Consider the following 18,954-nt stretch of genomic DNA (forward strand, 5'->3'; position numbering starts at 1 on the left):
ACTCAATGGCAATTCGTGTTTGGTGTTTGAGAGCTAAAAAAAAAACCACAACAGCAACGGTCAGCAACAACAAGGTGGTTCCTGAGCAGGGCAGAAACAGCCTTGGCTGGGATTTGGAGGCAGTGGTGGTGGGTGAGCAGTGATGGGGGAGCTAGGTTCAGGGGAAGGAGGGAGGGGTGAGAGGGGGAGTAGAGGGGTGGACACAGTGTGCGGTGGGAGCTGGGCATTGGGCTTTGGGCATTGGATGGTGGTGCGCGGCCAGCGGGAGCTGCAGAGACGAAACGCCGCCTCCTAGCAACGAAAAGGACAGAATACGGGAAGCAGCAATTGGCCGACCAGGTATTAATTACCCGTACAGACACATGGTCGGACTGCGAGCTCTCCGTTTATAGCGATAATCTACACCTGTGCGGAAGGAGTGAATGGGCAGAGTCGGGGTAGGACGGAGCACGACAGAATACAGCAGGAGCGTAGAAATGGTGATACAAACGCATCCTCCCCGGCCAACTTTGCCGCGGGCTCAGGGGCCATCCTGGTGTAGGTCACATATCTTACGGTGCTCCGCGCAAAGAGGCTATCCAAGAGGAAGTGATGGCAGCAAGTCGCGGTGGGAAAGGGATACACAATATGTTGTACACTCGGTTTGAGGACCCCTATCCAGTACTGACGCCGCCGACAACACAGTTGGAAGGCGTCAGTGGCGGCAAAACCCATTGCAGACGCAGCCAAGATGCGGTGTACTCTGTGCGAGACGCAATGGGGGAAGGAGCGAGGCGACAATAGAACAAACGGACCCCCAACCCCTCAACTCAAAACACAACCGCAATATCTTGACAGGGAAGGTCTTGACAGGGAAGGAGCGCTCGTCCCCACGTGCGAGCAGTCACTGTCCCCTAGCCTATGGGCTCTCAGCCTCTAATCCTCAAATTGCCATTTTAGGCGATGACAGGCTTGACCGGAGCACATCATGCTGGCCAATCAGCACTAGCCAAACCAAGCATAGAATACAGAATAATGCGGTGAGACTGAAGTCGTGCGAGCCCTGTGCCATGCATACGAAGTAGCTGTCTCTGTTTGTTGTGTCCACCGTGAAGGAGTCATCCTTCGTCGTCTGTGGGCCATCACCCATCCCAACTGTTTGTGTCTCGCTGGCCACATCACCATTCTTCTGTCGAAACGTCCGATAGCTGCCAGGGACCGCCGTCAATCCTCGGCGGTTCCTGAAAGACCCTGTTGCTACAGGCTACCGGAAGCCGCGCTCAGGCGCTAGTGGCTCTTTAGACTGTGTTTTGTGGCTCCCTGGGCTGTTTTTAGATCGGATCTCGTTAGCTTTGACCCACGCTCGTGGTTTGTTGTTTTGGAAATGGCCGTTGACGAGCATTCCCTTTGCAAAGTGGCTTTGTCGTGACCACGGCAGCCGCACATTTCGCGTTTGTAGTGCCACAGTGTTAGACGGACGGAGACAAGGGCTGACTGCGCTTGACAACGGAACAAAGAATCGTCCACGATGCGCAAGCGCAAAATGGGGCGTCACTTGTCCCGAGAAGGGCGCAAAGGGCCGCATTTGGTACGATCGTCTTTTGCAGCGTGCTTTGCTCTGTTCGGCCGCTCGTCTGCAACTCGCCTCCTGCCGTCATAATCCACGCGGTCCTTGTCTCCGTCTAGACTGTGGTCTTATTGTCTTCGCCTCCATTTTCGTTCCTGCGTCATTCTCGGTCCCTGCTGTCGAACTGTCGTTGGGTGCTGCCGCTGTTTCGTCTCTCTGCAAGACAAGAAAAGAGGGCCAATGGCGAGAAAGTGATGACGAACATGCCCGTATTGACCAAACCGACCCACTAGTGCGCTCGGTTCACGATTGTCTCCTTTCACGGCACTCGTATTGCCTCCACTGTTGGACGGCAACGCCTCAGGCTATGGCTTGGATCCAGCCCTGTTGCCCCTTCCTCAGCATATTGGCCAAAGTTCACTAATCTAGGCACAGCCCCCTTTTTGACTTCTGACGGCCACTATCACAGCCCCTCGGGACATTTCCGTTTACTTGCGACGGTCCCTCGTTCCTTTTTGCATCCTAGCATTTCTTTTGTTGCCCTTGTATTCCTCAAGCGGAATTGATCAGACATTTTTGATGGGGCTGACAGCTGACAAGAATGAGTCTAATAGCGAGGAGGTGACATAGAAGGAATGTGAGAGGAGAACGCCTGTCAGCCAGTGAGAATGAGATTGGAATGGTGAGCAAATGGCGAAAACGTGACGGACAGGCTCTTGGTTGGCCACTTGCATAAGGCTACGGCTTCCATTTATGTAACAAGCTGTCAATAGTAGAGACAAGATGTTATTGGAAAACATGGCGATATTGAATGACAACAAAAATAAACGAGGGGTTGGATTTTGCGAGGCTTCAGTAAAATAATACGCTCAGTAACGTAATATTATGGATTAAAAAATGAAAATAAAATTAAAACAATTAACGTTAGTTATCATATTTATATTCCAGAACAACGATAGAAAAGAAAGCCTTAGCAATTATTTCCTTCGAGAGAATCGAAAAGGAATAACGATAAAAAGGTATTCGACTAATATTGGACAAAATATATAGACAAAAACGTATACGGCAAAACAAAAAAAGAAACTCGACAAGAAAGGGATTCGAACCCTCGCTCCCGAAGGAACGGGCTTAGCAGGCCCGCGCGTTAACCACTCCGCCATCTTGCCATTCACTAGCTTATGCTCGTTAGGTGAAAAATTCACTCCTTAGTAGGAATAAGTAGGGAGACATATAACGATGAATAGCGTAAGACACCCACTAACCCGATCGCTCCTACCTTTCGCGTGTCTTGCTTGGGTACGACGTTAAACCACATCCTCAGCTGGCCCCTTATCTGACACCACTCCCTTCCATGCTTTCCCAACAAACGGAAATCTGTGTCGCACTCATAACAGTGGCCGTCAAATTACAGCAAACCGTTATCATTGCCATGAACTTTCAGGATGTTGGAACTTTACATTGCCGATTCCCAGCATTCGCAGGACGGAGTGCGATGCAAAGCCGGCAGCTTTTTCTTGACGGGTGCAGCAATGGTTCTGCATTTGACGCACCGACTACGAGTCGCACAAAGAAATGATGGACATGCATCGATTATGGATTAAATTATCGGTAAAAAAGGTATGTATAAGAAAGATGAGAAAGGAAATAAAGGCTAAGGAAGCAAGGATAGGATGAAAGCCGACAAACACCACCCAAGATTCATGTCCATCAAAAAACTGTCGAAACAGCTATTTTACTTTACAGCATGATAGCAGCCAGGAGGGTGCCGAAGAAGACGCTGATGAGGGCAAGCGAGCCACGGCTAGCCGCGGCAGTGACAACGGTCGTCGGGTTGGTGGCGTACGAAGTAGTAGCCGGCGTGGTACCGTTGTTGGAGCCACTGCCCGAACCAGAGCCGCTGCCCGAGCCACTGCCAGAGCCAGAGCCAGAGCCGCTTCCCGAGCCAGAGCCGGAACCGGAGCCGTTACCGGAGCCGGAACCAGAGCCGCTGCCCGAGCCGGAACCAGAGCCGCTACCCGAGCCGGAGCCAGAGCCCGAACCAGAACCGCCCGAGCCACCCGTAGGGGCGGTGGTCCCAGACACGGGGCAGACGGTCGTGGTGACCGGGTAAACAATGGTGGTCACACTGCCGACAGGGCAGTTCGTCACAGTGGGCGCGCACGACAGAATCGTGGACGTTGTGGTAGAGTAGATCGTCGAGGTCGTGTAACCGTTGCTAGAGCCACTAGAGCCACTAGCGGGGGCAGAGGTCTCAGTGACCGGGCAGACGGTCGTGGTGACCGAGTACACGATGGTGGTCACGCTGCCGACAGGGCAGTCAGTGACAGTGGGCGCGCACGACAAGATCGTGGACGTCGTGGTAGAGTAGATGGTCGATGTGGTATAGCCCGACGACCCTGAGGCGGAAGCCGAGGCAGAGGCGGACGCAGAAGCAGGAGTCGACGACGGGACCGACGAGCCAGAGCCGGACGCAGAGGCAGACTGAGTCGGGCCACCGCAGCCACTAGCAGAGACGCAGTTGCACACGGCACTGACCGAGCTGAGGACCTGCAGACCGACGTCGAAGCCACAGTCGCCCAGAACACAGTTGACGGCGGCGTTCTGGATGTCGGCGGCGTTGGCGCACTGGCAGTTGTAGTCACCAGCGGCACATCCGGCGTTCGTGACAGCGGCAGAGTTGATGCAGCCGGTGGCGCAGGTAGGGACGGCCGAGATCTGGGCGGCGCAAGGCGTGCACGGACCGCTAGGAGAGCCAGAAGCCGAAGCCGAAGCCGACGCGCTGGCCGAGGCAGAGGCAGAGGCCGACACAGAGGCGGGAACAGACGAAGGTGACGACGAGCCCGAGTGGGAGGCCGAAGCACCGCCGCAGCCACTGGCGGACACACAGTCGCAGACGGAGCTGACGGCAGGGAGAACATTCAGCGCGGTGTCGAGGCCGCAGCCACCAATCACGCAGTTCAGAGCAGCGTTCTGGATGACGCTAGCTGAGGCGCACTGGCAGGTGTAGTCACCAGCAACGCAGCCTGCGTTCGTGACAGCAGCAGAGTTGATGCAGTCGGTGGCACATGCGGGCACGGCGGTGATCTGCGAGGCGCAGTTGGTGCAGACAGGCGTAGCCGAGACCGACGCCGAGGCGGAACCAGAGCCCGAAACGGGAGCAGACGACGGGCCCGAAGAAGCCGAAGCCGAAGCAGAAGCCGAAGCGGAGGCAGAGACGGAAGCCGGGGCCGACGACGAGCCCGAGGGTGATGCTGAGGGGCCACCGCAACCACTAGTCGTCACGCAGTCGCAGACAGAAGAGACGGCAGGCAGAACATTCAGGGCGGTGTCGAGGCCGCAGCCACCAATCACGCAGTTCAGAGCAGCGTTCTGGATGACGCTAGCCGAGGCGCACTGGCAAACAAAGTCGCCGAAAACGCAACCGGCATTGGTCACGGCGGCGGAATTGATGCAGTCCGTTGCACAGGCAGGGACAGCGGTGATCTCAGCCTCGCAGTTGGAGCACACTGGAGTAGGAGGGGCCGAGATGGAGGCAGATGCGGAGCCGGAAGCCGACGCTGAAGAAGAGGGCGACGAAGAGGGAGCGGCCGGAGACGAAGGCGCCGAAGAAGGGGCGGCCGAAGACGAGGGCACCGACGAGGGAGCCGACGAAGGCGAGGCAGCGGCCGACGAAGGAGCAGACGACGAAGCAGCCGAGGACGAGGCAGGCACCGACGAAGGGACAGACGAGGGCGGCGCGGACGAGGCGGCGCCACAGCCACTGGTGGTGACACAATCACAGACGGAGCTCACAGCCGGCAGGACGTTGAGAGCAGTGTCGAGGCCACAGCCGCCAATGACACAGTTAATGGCGGCGTTCTGGATGACGGCGGCGTTGGAGCACTGGCAGGGGTAGTTGGCGTCGGCGCAGCCAGCGTTGGTGACGGCGGCAGAGACAATGCAGTCCGTGGCACAAGCGGGCACGGCACTGATAAAGGCCGAGCAGGGACCGCAGGCAGGCGGCACGACGGCCTGAGCCATCACGGCGGTGCTGCCCACGAGGGCGGCAAACACGGAGGACTTCATGATGGTCAGAAGTGGAGAGGGCAAAGAAGCGAAAGATCTTCCAAACAAACGAGTGACTGAATTTTTTCAAAAAATAAAAATAAAACGAAGGATGAGCACAACAAAACTTGTCTTTTGTGTGTCTCTGTCGAGTCAGGCTGCCGATCCGGGGGAAGACAAGGATACCAGGCGGAGGAGAGACGAAGGAGACGGACGGGCGAAGACGATCGCCACGGGCCTGGCCTTCTTATATGCATCCACCCGTGGTGGTCCTTGACGGCGAGGACACTCTGGGCCATTGGTATTGGGCCCATGGGGATGGGCCTACGACAAACGACCATCCTACCCTCGAGAAGAAAAGAATGGGTACACATCTCCTCCTTCGTCTTCACACATGCAAACTGGACCCAACCATCTCCGGAGACCCCAGACGAAGAGAGGGGGGAAGTGGTCTGGCCAGGAACTAGCAGGGAAGCGCAAAGGAGAACAGGAGGGCCGGATTGGAACGGACGGAGTATGACTCGCTCGTGAAGAATGGTAGGCCTGGGGGTGTCAAGAAGAACGGATGACAAAAGGGGGCGTGTGCCAATTTTTGCACAAGTCGAGTCGACGCACGACGTCTGCTCATTTGGGCGGCAGGCTGATGGTCTGTGAACACTAAAGCCCAGGTAGCTGGGAAAGCTCTTGGCGATGCGAGTCGTGCCAGCCCAGGCAGGTCAAAACTACTCCTTGGCAGACATGGAGGACGTCAATAAAGGTGCAGATGCTCCATACTTTTGTGTATTCCAAGGCATGGAGGAGGTAATAGTCAGTGTCAGTGGAGGTGGAGTGGTTCACCCCTGTCATGCCTTGTCGCCATTGGCTAGTCTTGGGCTGCGGACGACCACAAAACCTAAATTCCGCTTGTCCCAGGCCCCACAACATTTGCTTTTTCTGATCTGGTTTTACCTCCTGGCTTCCTCACGCACTCCTAACCCGCAGAGCGACCCCAAATTGGCGGACGGACGACCTGCCCAATCCGGAGTGGCCATGCCGGGAGCAGGGAGCTGTGCCCTTCACTTTCTTTTGGGCCACGGAGCTTTACTCACTGTCCCTTGCCCTTTCACTTGTTGTTTTCATCCAATTTGTTTCCTGTTGTCTGTCCCCTAGACTGGCTGTCTCATTTGAGTCCGTTCTGCCAAGACATGCACGATCACTCCAGTCTATGCTGCATTGGTTCTGGAGGGTGGCGCTTGTTGACTTTCTTTTACGAGAAATCACATGTGTAGTCACTGACAACTTGCTTTTTGCACCACAGTTTGCTGTTCGACTACTGCATGCGTACGGGCACATACGATGTGTCCACCTTGACATTCGGTTCATGAGTTGCCTCTGTTTCTTTCCGGATTTTCTAGCCGTGGGCACGTATTCCGCACATGGCAAGGCGGATGCTGGAAGCAATGTATCGAGTCTTGTTTTCTTTTCGTATATGCTGCTGTCTTTATTTAAGTTGCTCTGATGTTTCGTCAACTCAAAACTTTCGCTTTAGCTGGTCTTTTAGCCTTCTTCGGCCTTTTCTCTTCGTACGGAGTAGACGCTTTGTTAACGGCACAGACCATATAATTTTAACAGAATGGAAGCAGGTTTGTACAGAGTCCTTTTGTTTTCGAAATCGACAACTGGGTCAATTGGGAAGTTGAATGCTGGCCTCATGTCCTCCTTCAAGTATATTGTTTGGAGTGTACTTTCGGAACATCGTTAGGTTTCCAATCGCTGTGACACTCTGTCGAAAGGGATACTTCTATTACCCTGAGCGAATCCTTCCGGGATTCGATCTTATTTGTGCTTGCCCTCTTTTTCGATTCCCCCCTTTTCTGTATAAGTTTCTCTTCTTTTTCTCTCCTTCTCTTCCCCCTATTTTGTGCTTTTTCGTACCCTTTCCCCTTCGACATTCATCTATTTCTTCCTTTCGCTTCTTACCTTAACCTTAATTCAATAATGGTTTTCTGTCCGGTTTTCCATTTTTTTTCCCTTTTATGGAGATTTTGTGTCTCGTTTATTCGAACAGCGCCCTTACCGTATTCGGGAATGGTGACACCAGGATCTGGAAAGGGGGTACTAGTATGAACAAGGAAGGCATCGGCCACGCCAGGAAAGAAACACGAACATTTAGCGTGTAGCTCCTGCGGATGTTCCCCTGTTATGCCTTGTATCCCCTTTATTGTGGTTGAATTGCCCCCGGAGAGGCAGGCATTTGCTACTAAAGTTTGTTGTTGCTGTTTGGAAATTAGGGTTGGGACGAAGACGTGGCTTTTGACCATTACTGTGACGTCTTCCACAAGCTTTCGCTCAAGATGGTGTACCAATGGTTCCCTGAATGGGATTTGAGCCACCCCCCTTTGTCGCCCTTCCTCTGCAATGATCAAATTAACACCCCCTATGCAAGAGCCATGGGGTTGAGGGCGAGTGATTCGAGACACTGGAGGAGCGTGGATCGAAAGACAGAATATGCAGACAACTCCGTAATACGAACCGAGAGACAAAGAAGAAAATTGCACCGTGCCGCATAAGCTTTTTCGTCGCACCATGCCTCCCTGCCCTTCCATCGATGGATAGCGTCGCAAGCCCAAGCCTCATTTGGCTATGGAAAGCGGGGGTGGGCTCCTCCACGCCTTTCCATAATTTGCTCTTTGCTGTGCCTTCACATGCTTGTGCGGGGGTTTCGCGTCGTGGACGCTTCCTTGTTAGAAGCCGAGTATTCTGTTGGTAAGAAATCTGGAGGGTCGATGCCGGAAAGCCGAGCGGAGCGGCACACAAACAAAGAGGCGACCAGGAAAAAGAAAGCACGCTGTAAGAAAATAGGCACGAAAATCCGCAGTGACGAACTAAGATCAAAACACGAGGAGGCTGAAAGAAAGTGGGTGGGAGACCTGTTTGAATATAAACCGAAGAAATTCGCTTGTGATGGACCGGAATCGAGGCGGCAAACAAAAACAATCACAAAAGGTGATGTTTTGAAGTTTTGCTTTGGTTGATTTCAATGGTCGTAGGACCGTTATTTATGTCAATTACTTCGTAAAGACAAGGTCAACGATATGTGCGTCGATCGACGTTGTGGGATCGTCACATCGACAGGCACCATGTAAAAAATACCATGTCGTTCAACTTTAAATCACGGGAAGGCGCGGCGGGCGGATGGCGAGCGGGAAAGGTTGAGAAATCGAGACATTGTATGGAAGATCATCAGGGAAGGGGCGACGGGGAAGATTCGGGGCGTTCTTTCCTTGGTCAATGGGCAGCGATGAGCAGTCGATCGGCCGTTACGCAGGTGGCGCTTTTTTGGGGTTTGGTGGCGCCAGGAACGAGAATAGGCTTCTTCCCCAACAAAGCGACAATCACAGGCCAGTTATTCCCCAGACTCTGTTCTCTCTTCTGTGCCTGCTGGGCCTCGGCGATGAATGCGGGGAAGGCACAGGTGGGCCGCCCCTAGTGCCCAGTTAGGCTTAAAGGGCACAAAAGTACTCTGTGTGGGGGGACGCAGCCACTGACAACAACGCGGTGCTAATTGCTAACGTTAGCGAGAAGTGGAAATGAGCCCAGGCATGGCCAGAGTGGAAGAAAAAGAGGACGGGGAGCTGCGAAAGCAGTAGAAGACATCGAATTCACCAGAAAATAAGAGATTGACGAGGTTCGTATACTGTCTTGGTGGAGGAGGTTAGATCGAAAAGTGGCATTGCTCCGCAGATAGAACAAGCAAAGCGAAGCCACTATAAATCAATAATTCGAGCAAAGAGGAATGTCCTGGGCGATCCTCTGGGAAGCCGACACGGACACCAGCATGTGCGTCGGCCATGCGGTCGAGTATTGCTCGAGGTAGGTGAGGAGACGGAATTAATGCAAGGCAAAGGCGGACAGTAAGCTGAGAGAGACGCGATTCGTTGTGCAACGTCTTGCCTCCATTTGCCTCCATCGGATACGGGCCATCGTTTTTCGACATGCAGCCCTCGCAACTCCTTCTGTTTTTGATTTAAGCTGTTTCTCCAAACGTTTATTTATTTATTTTTAGCTCGTTTTTGTTTCTCTAACGTACTGCTCACTGGTCACAAACTTTGTTTGGCATGTTAAGCTAAGATTAAGTTACGTGTATATTGTTGACAATAAATTGCATCCGACCTCGCTAGATCAAAGGGATGTTGACTTGGTGTATCATGGCTTTGTGTGTCTTTGTGGTTGGCTTCATTTCAACGCCTTAAGTTGCTTGACTTGCTCTTAACTTTCGACATACTGACGAGCTGTCACCGCGATCTTCCTTCTTTTGATTCTTGCCTTTCTTCGTCGTCGCCATATCTACGCGACCAGTACTTTAGTTTTGGATTCCTAGACCACCTGCTAGCATATGGCCGGCTGTCGTGAACGCGGTATTCCAAACAGGCCGGCCTGCTGTCGACGACGGCGTCATGGCCAGAGCTGAAGCTGAGGGGCAATCTGCAGAGTTGTCCCGGTAGTACGGCGTGTTGAGAATGGACAAATTGGATTGCTTGGGGATCTATCTTCCGGCAAAACGACATTTAAAAATCAAACACACCCCTCCCTACTAATACTTCTCTATGATAGTGTCCGGTGCTTCGACATCTTCAACAACACCAGCGTCCGCCTGCTCTTTGCGGGCGACGTCACGGTTGTGGAACCAGCGCATGGTCAGGGTGGTGAGGACAGCACAGGCGCCGAAACCGGCGGTGATGTAGTTGCCCGTGACAATGTACGGCTGTTTGCTGGTGGGAAAGGTGAAAATGGGGACCCAGGCGGTGAAGATGTAGGCAAAGGCATTCATCTACGATCCTCAAAGGAGATGATTAGTGATGTGCGCCCACAGGGAGAGCAGAACAGCGAGAACCAAAACGTACCAAGGCGGACACGTATGCCCGCTTCTCTGGGTCGTCGCGGTTGACCTCATTGACCCAGGTCCAGGTGATGGCGGCCGAGGTGCCGGCGAGGGACGTCAAGTAGTAGAGGACCCAGCGGGACGCGATGTGCGTCGGGTGGACTGGCGTGGCCGCGAGGGCGATGGGGAAGACGATGGCCATGGTGCTGGCAAAGAGCATGCCGGGCCAGCGCTGGGACTTGGGCAGGCTGTCGGAGACCCACGAGCTGATGAGTGTGAAGAAGATGGTGAGGAAGTTGATCTAGGGGGTTGTCAGCAATGCACGAGCTCAAACGCTCAAACGCTCAAACGCTCAAACAGACAAAACGGAGAGAGTGGCATACTCCCAGAGGAATGATGTTGATCTCGGCGACGGAGAACCGGCGGGGCTGGCCGGCGACGTTGTAACTCTTGACCCAGAAGATCACTGTGCGGTTAGGGCGGGTCTATATGATATCGGACGGGGACATCACTGGGAGAGGAACGACATACTGGAAGCGCCAGACTGGCCCAACTGGGACATGAACGTAAAGAAGAGAGGGACTGTCGAGTTAGGGGGCGCGCTCACGAATGACAAACAGCCAACGATTTGTGGAAGGGGGGGTCCGTCGGCGACTTACACAGATACACGTGCCATGTCTGGTGCCACCGCTTAATGTCCTTCCACTTGAACAGGCCGGTCAGTGGCTTCTTTTCGGTCGGCATGCGCGCCCGGGCCAGCTGGGCCTCCTTTTCGGTAAAGACCCAGTTGGCCTTGGCCCGCGACGGCAGCTGCGGCATGGCCACGGCCGTCCACAGCGCACAGGGCACCGAGATAGCGCCGCAGACAATGTACATCCAGCGCCAGCCGGCCAGGCCGTTGACGCCGTCGAGGCCCGTGTAGACGGCGGCCATCAGGAAGCCGGAGAAGAGGGGGCCAACGGACGTAAACACTTGGATCAGCGAGTTGCGGCGGGCCAGTTCGTGCGGTTTGTAGTAGCTCGAGGCGATGTACATGACGGCAGGGAAGTGGCCGGCCTCAAAGAGGCCCACGAAGAAGCGGAAGCAGTAGAGCTGGTTGACGTTGTGGACGCCGGCGTGGGCAAACGTGAATGCGCTCCAGGCGAACTCGAGAAAGGCAACGTAGAGGGGCACGTTGACGCGGGTCAGCAGCAAATTGGACGGCACCTGCCCAAAGACGTAGGCGGCGCTCCAGATGGCGTTGGCGTAGTTGAGCTGGTTGCCATAGAGGTTGAGGTCCTCTTTCATGCCGCTGTCTGGAGAGTGTTAGTCGAGAGGGTGGCGTGTTTGAGGGAAACCAGAGACGTCGAGGGCATGAACCTACTGAATGCGTTGGTAATGTTGACTTGGTCAATATAGCGGCACATGACGCCGAGAGCCGATGCCGAGATGAGTGTCAGGTCGAGTTTCGTCAAGAAGTACGCCTCTTCCTTGGAGACGTCGAGGGCTGTGACGTTAGTGAGTGAGTGCATGCCAGGGTGTTTGAATCTCCGGGAACGTACATGACCAGAAAATCGACCGCCACGTCCGCTTTCCCTCTGATGGTCGAATGTCGTCGTCTGACGAGACGTCGGCTGTGGAAGAGTAGACCAACTCATTCTTGGTAGGCGCTGCAGTCTTGAGATCGGCCATGATGAATAAGTGGCGATGTGGATGTAAACAGTCGTGAAGACAAAACAGGAAACTGGACCAGACACGCCGGAATAAGGGGCGAGGTCGTGGAAACTGAAAAAGGCACACGCCCATCAACTTATATCAATCCGCGCGCGAGGCACGTCCGAGTCATGGCAGCGGCATACGTTCTCCAGCTCGACAATCTTCGTGAGCTCTCCTGCTGATCCATGTTGGCCGGGGTTGACGTCGGGCCCAGTTTCCTGGTTTCCCTTTACAGGAATTTTTACAGGCACTGTTACCGACATTATCTAAATCCGACACTTTCCACCATTTGATACCTTTTCATGCAGTATTTTTTGTCTGCCGAGCACTGTTTTGGCGACCTTTTTGTTTTGTGTTTACCTAGCTTAGATGGCGACATTTTCGATGCTGCGCTCTTACACGGCCAAGGCCAATGACACCATTCAAGACAAGGTCAGCCTCGTTGGCACTCCGCGACAACCCCGCGAGACGAACAGCGGCACCGATTTTAATGCTCCGGACACCCAATGAGCGCTATACCTTGCCTGCCGATCACTGCCACAATATCCCAAACGGCCATGCACCCACGATGACGGAAGATGCCATGTTTTTGGTGTCAATTCGAAATGGTAGACATATGTCGTACTGCTACCCCAATTCGGTATTTAAAACGCCATGGCGTTCGAGGTGGAGAGCAGAGAACTTGTTGCCTCTAACTGGATTGCGTTGCGGGCCTGTTCCGTTAGCGGCTGTGGATTGCTGTAAATTGTTACAAATCTGATAAGAATCAAAATAAAATACTCCGTCCACAAAACAAAAACAAAATCGACAGCAAATATCCTCCGAGCTATACTGATAAGCTGAACTAAAAGTGCTACCACTGCTCGCCGTATTGCGAAATCCTGTGGCGTTTGTTCGACTCGAATCCGGGTTCACAGAACGGTCCAGACATATCACTGTAGGGGCGACAGTTTGTCTGAAATGCCATGACCCGATTAAGATCTCATCCACGTAGGCAAAGACGTGACAACCAGCATGACTCGTAGCTTTGCAAACAGGCACAAAGTTTTAACAGGCATCTCATGATCGTTGAATGTGTCATTGTCACAACATAAGAAAGTATCGTAAGGAATCGTAATGTACGCTGTTCCTGCTGCCATCTGCTCTCTCCTCTCTATCCTGTTTAGGCTGCTGCAGCAGTCACCTCTTGCACCACCGGCACAACCACGTCCTTGACCGATGAAGGCTGCTGCTGCTCCGGTTGTCCGTTTGTGACAGGCTCTGCTGCTGTTTTGGGGGTGGCCTCGCTGGTCTCTTTTGTCTTTGAAGACTCTGTTGCAGTGGCAGGCTCTGCTGCATTTTCAGGGGTGGCATCGTCCGTCTCGTTCGTTTTTGCAGACTCTGCCGTGGTCGCCAGCTCCTTCTCCCTCTGCTGAATCACCTCTTCCACCACCTCGTCCGCGTGGAACAAGTACACCCATCCGGAACCGCCTTTACCGTCATCCAGCCAGAGCCGTCGCACGCGCTCGCTGATCTCGTCGTGCAGCGGCAGCTTCTGGCTCGCCACGTCCTTGATGATGGCGCCGCCGCGGTCGAGTTCCTTGTACAGGTTGGCGTAGTGCGGCGAGCGCGAGTGGTCGTAGACCCACAGCGCGTCCGCCAGCGCGCGGTCCGTTGCGTGGGCCCACGACAGCGCCCGGGCCAGCGTGAACGCGTCCTCAAACGCAAAGCCCGCGCCCGCACCAAAGGCGCCGGAGAGGGGATGCGATGCGTCGCCCAGAAGAAGGACACCGCCGCCGTGGGCGGCGGTGGTTTTGGTACCCACCGGCTTGACCACTGTCTCTAGCCGCGGGCCGTGGAACATGGCAAACTCTTGCGTGCCGCCCACGTCGGCGGCCAGCCGCAGGATCTGCCGCAGCGGCGGCGCAAACTCGGCGTACGACGGCAGCAGCCGGTTCATGTCGTACGGCTGGCCCCAGCTGGTCTGCTGGGCCGCCTCGTCGTCCGACAGGTCCGGACGGATGCGCGCCGTCACTTCGAAATCGTCCCCGCCCAGCGGGCACGTGAAGACGTACTTGCCGCCGACATACTGCCAAAAGACGGGCGAGGCGGGGATGCCGCTGATCGCGGCTACGTCCTGCTTGCGCAGGATGGTGCGGTACGCCGACTGGCCGTTGTACTGCAGCGTGTGGTGCGGCGACAAAAACGAGCGGACGACGGACCGGATGCCGTCGGCGCCAATCACGAGGTCAAATGAGGACACCTCGCCGTCGGCAAACGCAAGGCGCACAGCGGGGGCGTGCGCCGTGTCGCTGGCGTCCTCCACCGACACCAGCTTCTTGTCGGTCCTGACCCGCGATGCGTCGACGGCCGACAACAGGGCTTTCTGCAGCTTCGCCCGCACCATGCGTCCGCTGACCTGGTGCGGCGGCGTATCGTCCGAGTGGAACCGCCGAGCAATCAAGACACCAGTCACGGCGTTGCGGTGCTCAACATTGCGGCCGTCGGCGGCCCGGAACACGTCGCGCGCGTCCACCCGGTCGGCCACGCCCAGCAGTTCTAGCATCCGCCACGTGTGGCGCTGGATGCTGATGCCGCCGCCTGTCTCGCTGATGCGCGGCTTCTTTTCGTAGAGCGTCCACTCGACGAGAGCCGGCAGGCCTTGGCGGTACTGCTTCTCGTTGAGCTGCGTCAGGGCAATTGCTGCGGCGAGGCCGCCAGGGCCGCCGCCGATGATGGCCACTTTCCAAGTCATGGTGGGAGGGAACAAGACAATATTGGTTTCTTAGTACCAGAAGTAATTGCCCAAAACCTTTCGTTCCGTATGAGCTCCATTTATTTATTCATGCGGCTTGTCTTCTTTTATCGGCCGCGATTCGATTACAACAGCCTGTCCTGGCTTGGATGGCGCACTGGTCTGAGTGGATTGCGCCATGTTGTTACGTTATTTCCATCGGTCCATCGCTTGCGGCGCGCCTTGCAGCACACCAACCGAATTTCACCATACGGAGCTTGCTGATACGAAAATGCTTGTTTCGTCCGCAGATTCCGGCCGAATTGATCGGCACCTTCTTTCCATTCCCGCCGTCTGCCAAAGTCAACTTCCCTCGGCATCCGGGCCGGACTGAAACAGACTGGTTGCTCTCCGAGCCGTTTCTGGGCCCACTCTCCTTGATGTATATATTTTATTTGATTTCGACCAGTGCTCTGAAACGGTGAATAATGAGATACATGCTGTCGATTTTCATATCGTAAGAAATTAATGAGGAAATGCAGTAAAATTAGGACGAGGCGCGAACCTTGAACTTCTCGGTTCGCAAGTCTCGCCACTGTCCAAGTGCTATATACACTTGAATGACATCCGGCGTCGCATGCCCGCTCCTTCCAATCTCTGCCGTGGCTGCGTATCGGTAGCGACATATCGCCCGGCAAGTGCCGCCAACCTTCGCGGGCCCAACCGCCGTCCCGACAAGACCCTGAAGGTCCCCTACAATGGTACACACCAATCTGACTCCTTACGACCTCTTTTGATGCAATATTCGTACGTCGTTGATAGATTGACACTTGCAGGATATTTGCCAGATACGATCTTTGCGTTCCAGAGTCAACATGGCTCTGGAATCTCGCCCGGCTTGATCTGTGTGTCATCGCTGGCACAGCCGTCATATGCTGTATCATTAGCCATATCGCATATCGGGTGCTTGCCAATTCCCATAACAACCTGCAAATTCATTCTTTCTCGACGCCACGATGTAGTAAACACAAGGCAAGCCCAAAAGCATGGCCATTCTTGGCCAGCATGTTCCACAGCCTTGCCACGCTCTCGTTCAGCATTCCCACTTGGCGATTTCGGCTTTGAAGGTAAAAGGTCATCCAACTGGTTTAATACAACCTCCGAATCGAAAGTATTACACGACAAACTGTCTTGTGACGACTCTCTCCTGTGTCTCTTCTCGAGCCGCTGTTGTAATTTACCTTGACCTGGTATTTTGGCGCACGAACATGATATTTCGTCGATTGCCAGGTACATGCGGAGTTGAGTGGAGAAGAAAGGGATCGTGCGGAGACTGTATGTTCGCCGTTGTAAATTTAATATGAGCAGGCAATATGAACTGCCGCCGCTATTGGTGGGACCTTTGTTTACCCTGTCCTTTTTCTAGTTCTTAGAGGAAGCGATGGAACGGCAGAAAGTGTACACTGTCATATTATCCCCCAAGCGAAAGTAGACAAAGGTCGAGGCGGACAGATGAAATCTGGAGAATAACCTAAACCGAGGACCGAGACCCTGGAGATGCTGGGGCACACTTTTCAATTCATTTGGAGAGGCTTGGCAGGCGGGAGGAACGAGCCATATAATATCCATATAGTATAAAAGATGGACGATACTAAAACGGTCAGATTTCTTTTGTCACTTGTGACGAACACCTGCACTTCACGTACACGACAATATCAACAATGCTGGGCTCACTTTATTTTGCTCTGGCCGTAGCGTTGGTCGCCTCGCCGGTCCACGCACGTTCTCTGTGGCCAGCAAAGTCAACCCATTGGTCGCGAATCAGCCCTGCGGAGGGTGCGGTGGTCGTGGACAACAGTGCAAAGCCGTACCCGGGGTCGTACACGACGTTCCAAGCCGGTGTCGATGCGCTGAACAAGACAACCAGGACGCCGCAGAATCTGTTTGTTTTCCCGGGCACCTATGTCGAGCAAGTGTACATTCCGCTGCTGGCATCCAACTTGACGGTCCAGGGCTATACGCACGACGCCCGTAGTTACGAGGAAAACGAGGCCACAGTCACATACAACCTCGCGCTCATCAACACGACCTCGGACGACCTGACGGCTACATTACGCCAATGGAACACGAATACGAAGGTGTACAACCTCAACGTGGTCAACACGTTCGGCCATATCCACTCGAATGGCCAGAACCTGGCCGTCTCGGCGCACACGACGGGCCAAGCCTACTACGGCTGCCAGCTCATTGGCTACCAGGACACGCTGCTGGCAAACACGGGCACGCAACTGTACACCAAGAGCCTGATTGTCGGCGCCGTCGATTTTATCTTCGGCCAGACGGCGCTCACATGGCTCGAAGGCGTGGACATCCGCATGATTGCCGCGGGCTGCATCACGGCCTCGGGCCGCAGCAGTGACACGAACCCGTCGTGGTACGTCGTTAGCCGGTCCACAGTGTCGGGCATTAACGACTCGGTCGCGGCGGGCGGCAGCTATCTGGGCCGCCCCTGGGGATCGTTTGCGCGCGTTGTCTTCCAGGAGACGTACCTGGGCAGCATCGTCGCCGCGGCCGGCTGGAAGCAATGGTCAACGAGCACGCCCAACACTGACAATGTGACGTTTGCCGAGTACAACAACCGCGGTCCTGGCTCGATGCAGGCCGAGAGCCCGCGCGCCAGCTTCAGTGAACAGCTAACGGCGCCCATCTCGATCCGGACGATTCTCGGCGCCAACTTCCAGGACGAGTGGTGGGTGGACACGAGCTACCTCGACCCGAGCGACTTGGCCCCGGCTGCATCGACCACGTCGACGTCGACTGTCTCCACCACGTCGACCGCGTCCAGCATGTCCACCACCACGGCACCATCAAGCCCCACTGCCTCTGCTAACCCATGTTTCTGCACCGAGTACGCCCAAATCGCGACGGCCGTGGCGTCGTGCACTGACATTGTGCTGTCCAACATTGCCGCGCCCAACGGCGCGGCGATTCGCCTGTCGGGCCTCAAGACGGGTGCAACGGTCACGTTTGACGGGCGCACGACGTTTGGCTTTGCCAACTCGTCGTCGTTTACCCCCATCACGATTCGCGGCACCGGCGTTACCATTACAGCCAGCCCGGGTGCGGTCATTGACGGCAACGGCCCGGCCTACTGGGACGGCCTGGGCTCCAACGGCGGCGTGCCCAAGCCCGACCATTTCATCGTCCTCAAGCTCACGGGCCACTCGGTCGTCCAGAACCTGCACATTCAGAACTGGCCGGTGCACCTGTTTTCCATTTCCGGCAGCAAGGACCTCGTGATGCAGGACCTCGTTCTGGACAACTCGGCCGGCGATGCGCCCAACAACCGGAGTGGTGGTCGGGCGGCTGCGCACAACTCGGACGGCTTCGACCTCAGCTCGTCGGTCAATGTTCTGCTCCAGCGCATTGTCGTCGACAACCAGGACGACTGTGTGGCTGTGACGAGCGGCAACAATGTGACGGTCAGGGACCTTGTCTGCCGCGGCGGCCATGGCCTCTCGATTGGGTCCGTCGGCCTCAAGTCGAACAATAACGTGACTAACATTGTGGTGAGCCTTCCTCTGTGCGGCCTGTGTATTTCGGGGTTTTTTTTTTTGATTTTCTTCCTTTCCAACTACATACTAACACAAGCCCCGTAAACACACCAGTTTTCCAACTCGTCGGTGGCCAACTCGGAAAATGCCTGTCGCATCAAGACCAACTACAACGCCACCGGCTTTGTTGCCAACATTACCTTCTCCAGCATTGTCGTCAGCAACATCTCTAGATACGGCATCGACGTCCAGCAGGACTACCTCAACGGCGGGCCTACAGGCAACCCGTCCAACGGCGTGCTGATTGAGAACGTGCTCTTCCAGAACGTGACGGGACATTCGCGCGCCTCGGCGCAGGACTACTACGTGTTGTGTGGCGACGGGGCGTGCTCAAATATTGCGTTTTCCAACGTGTCCATTGCGGGTGGCGCCGTGGCCAGCAGCTGCAACTACCCAGCGACCGGATGTCCGTCGTGAGGCGGTGGAAGACGGCGTAAGCTGGCCGAATCAACAATCTCCGTTTCACGACCTTGGGGGGCTT

At 55.1% G+C, this 18,954-nt stretch overlaps 4 protein-coding genes and 1 non-coding gene across 5 annotated transcripts; 1 reads left to right on the forward strand and 4 right to left on the reverse strand.

Annotated features, from left to right (window-relative positions):
* Positions 1 to 2,631: 2,631 nt before the first annotated feature.
* SPSK_11224 lies at positions 2,632 to 2,712 on the reverse strand. The gene has a single exon. It is a non-coding gene; the product is annotated as a tRNA-Ser (tRNA).
* A 571-nt stretch (positions 2,713 to 3,283) lies between these two features.
* Positions 3,284 to 5,611, reverse strand: SPSK_07115 (uncharacterized protein; the record flags this gene model as incomplete). The annotated part of the gene is made up of 1 exon (XM_016733783.1): positions 3,284 to 5,611. The coding sequence occupies one exon, from the start codon at positions 5,609 to 5,611 to the stop codon at positions 3,284 to 3,286; it is 2,328 nt and encodes a 775-aa protein (XP_016591149.1).
* A 4,552-nt stretch (positions 5,612 to 10,163) lies between these two features.
* SPSK_07232 (MFS transporter, ACS family, pantothenate transporter) lies at positions 10,164 to 12,122 on the reverse strand (the record flags this gene model as incomplete). Its single annotated transcript, XM_016733896.1, has 7 exons — positions 10,164 to 10,400; positions 10,474 to 10,752; positions 10,835 to 10,917; positions 10,983 to 11,033; positions 11,111 to 11,746; positions 11,815 to 11,937; positions 11,993 to 12,122. The coding sequence occupies 7 exons, from the start codon at positions 12,120 to 12,122 to the stop codon at positions 10,164 to 10,166; spliced, it is 1,539 nt and encodes a 512-aa protein (XP_016591150.1).
* Positions 12,123 to 13,308: 1,186 nt separating this feature from the next.
* On the reverse strand, positions 13,309 to 14,880 carry SPSK_07434 (salicylate hydroxylase; the record flags this gene model as incomplete). Its single annotated transcript, XM_016734097.1, has 1 exon — positions 13,309 to 14,880. The coding sequence occupies one exon, from the start codon at positions 14,878 to 14,880 to the stop codon at positions 13,309 to 13,311; it is 1,572 nt and encodes a 523-aa protein (XP_016591151.1).
* A 1,700-nt stretch (positions 14,881 to 16,580) lies between these two features.
* On the forward strand, positions 16,581 to 18,890 carry SPSK_07123 (uncharacterized protein; the record flags this gene model as incomplete). Its single annotated transcript, XM_016733791.1, has 2 exons — positions 16,581 to 18,428; positions 18,528 to 18,890. The coding sequence occupies 2 exons, from the start codon at positions 16,581 to 16,583 to the stop codon at positions 18,888 to 18,890; spliced, it is 2,211 nt and encodes a 736-aa protein (XP_016591152.1).
* Between the last annotated feature and the right edge of the window lie 64 nt (positions 18,891 to 18,954).

Source organism: Sporothrix schenckii (assembly GCF_000961545.1).
Source record: "Sporothrix schenckii 1099-18 chromosome Unknown Cont41, whole genome shotgun sequence".
Classification (NCBI taxonomy): domain Eukaryota; kingdom Fungi; phylum Ascomycota; class Sordariomycetes; order Ophiostomatales; family Ophiostomataceae; genus Sporothrix; species Sporothrix schenckii.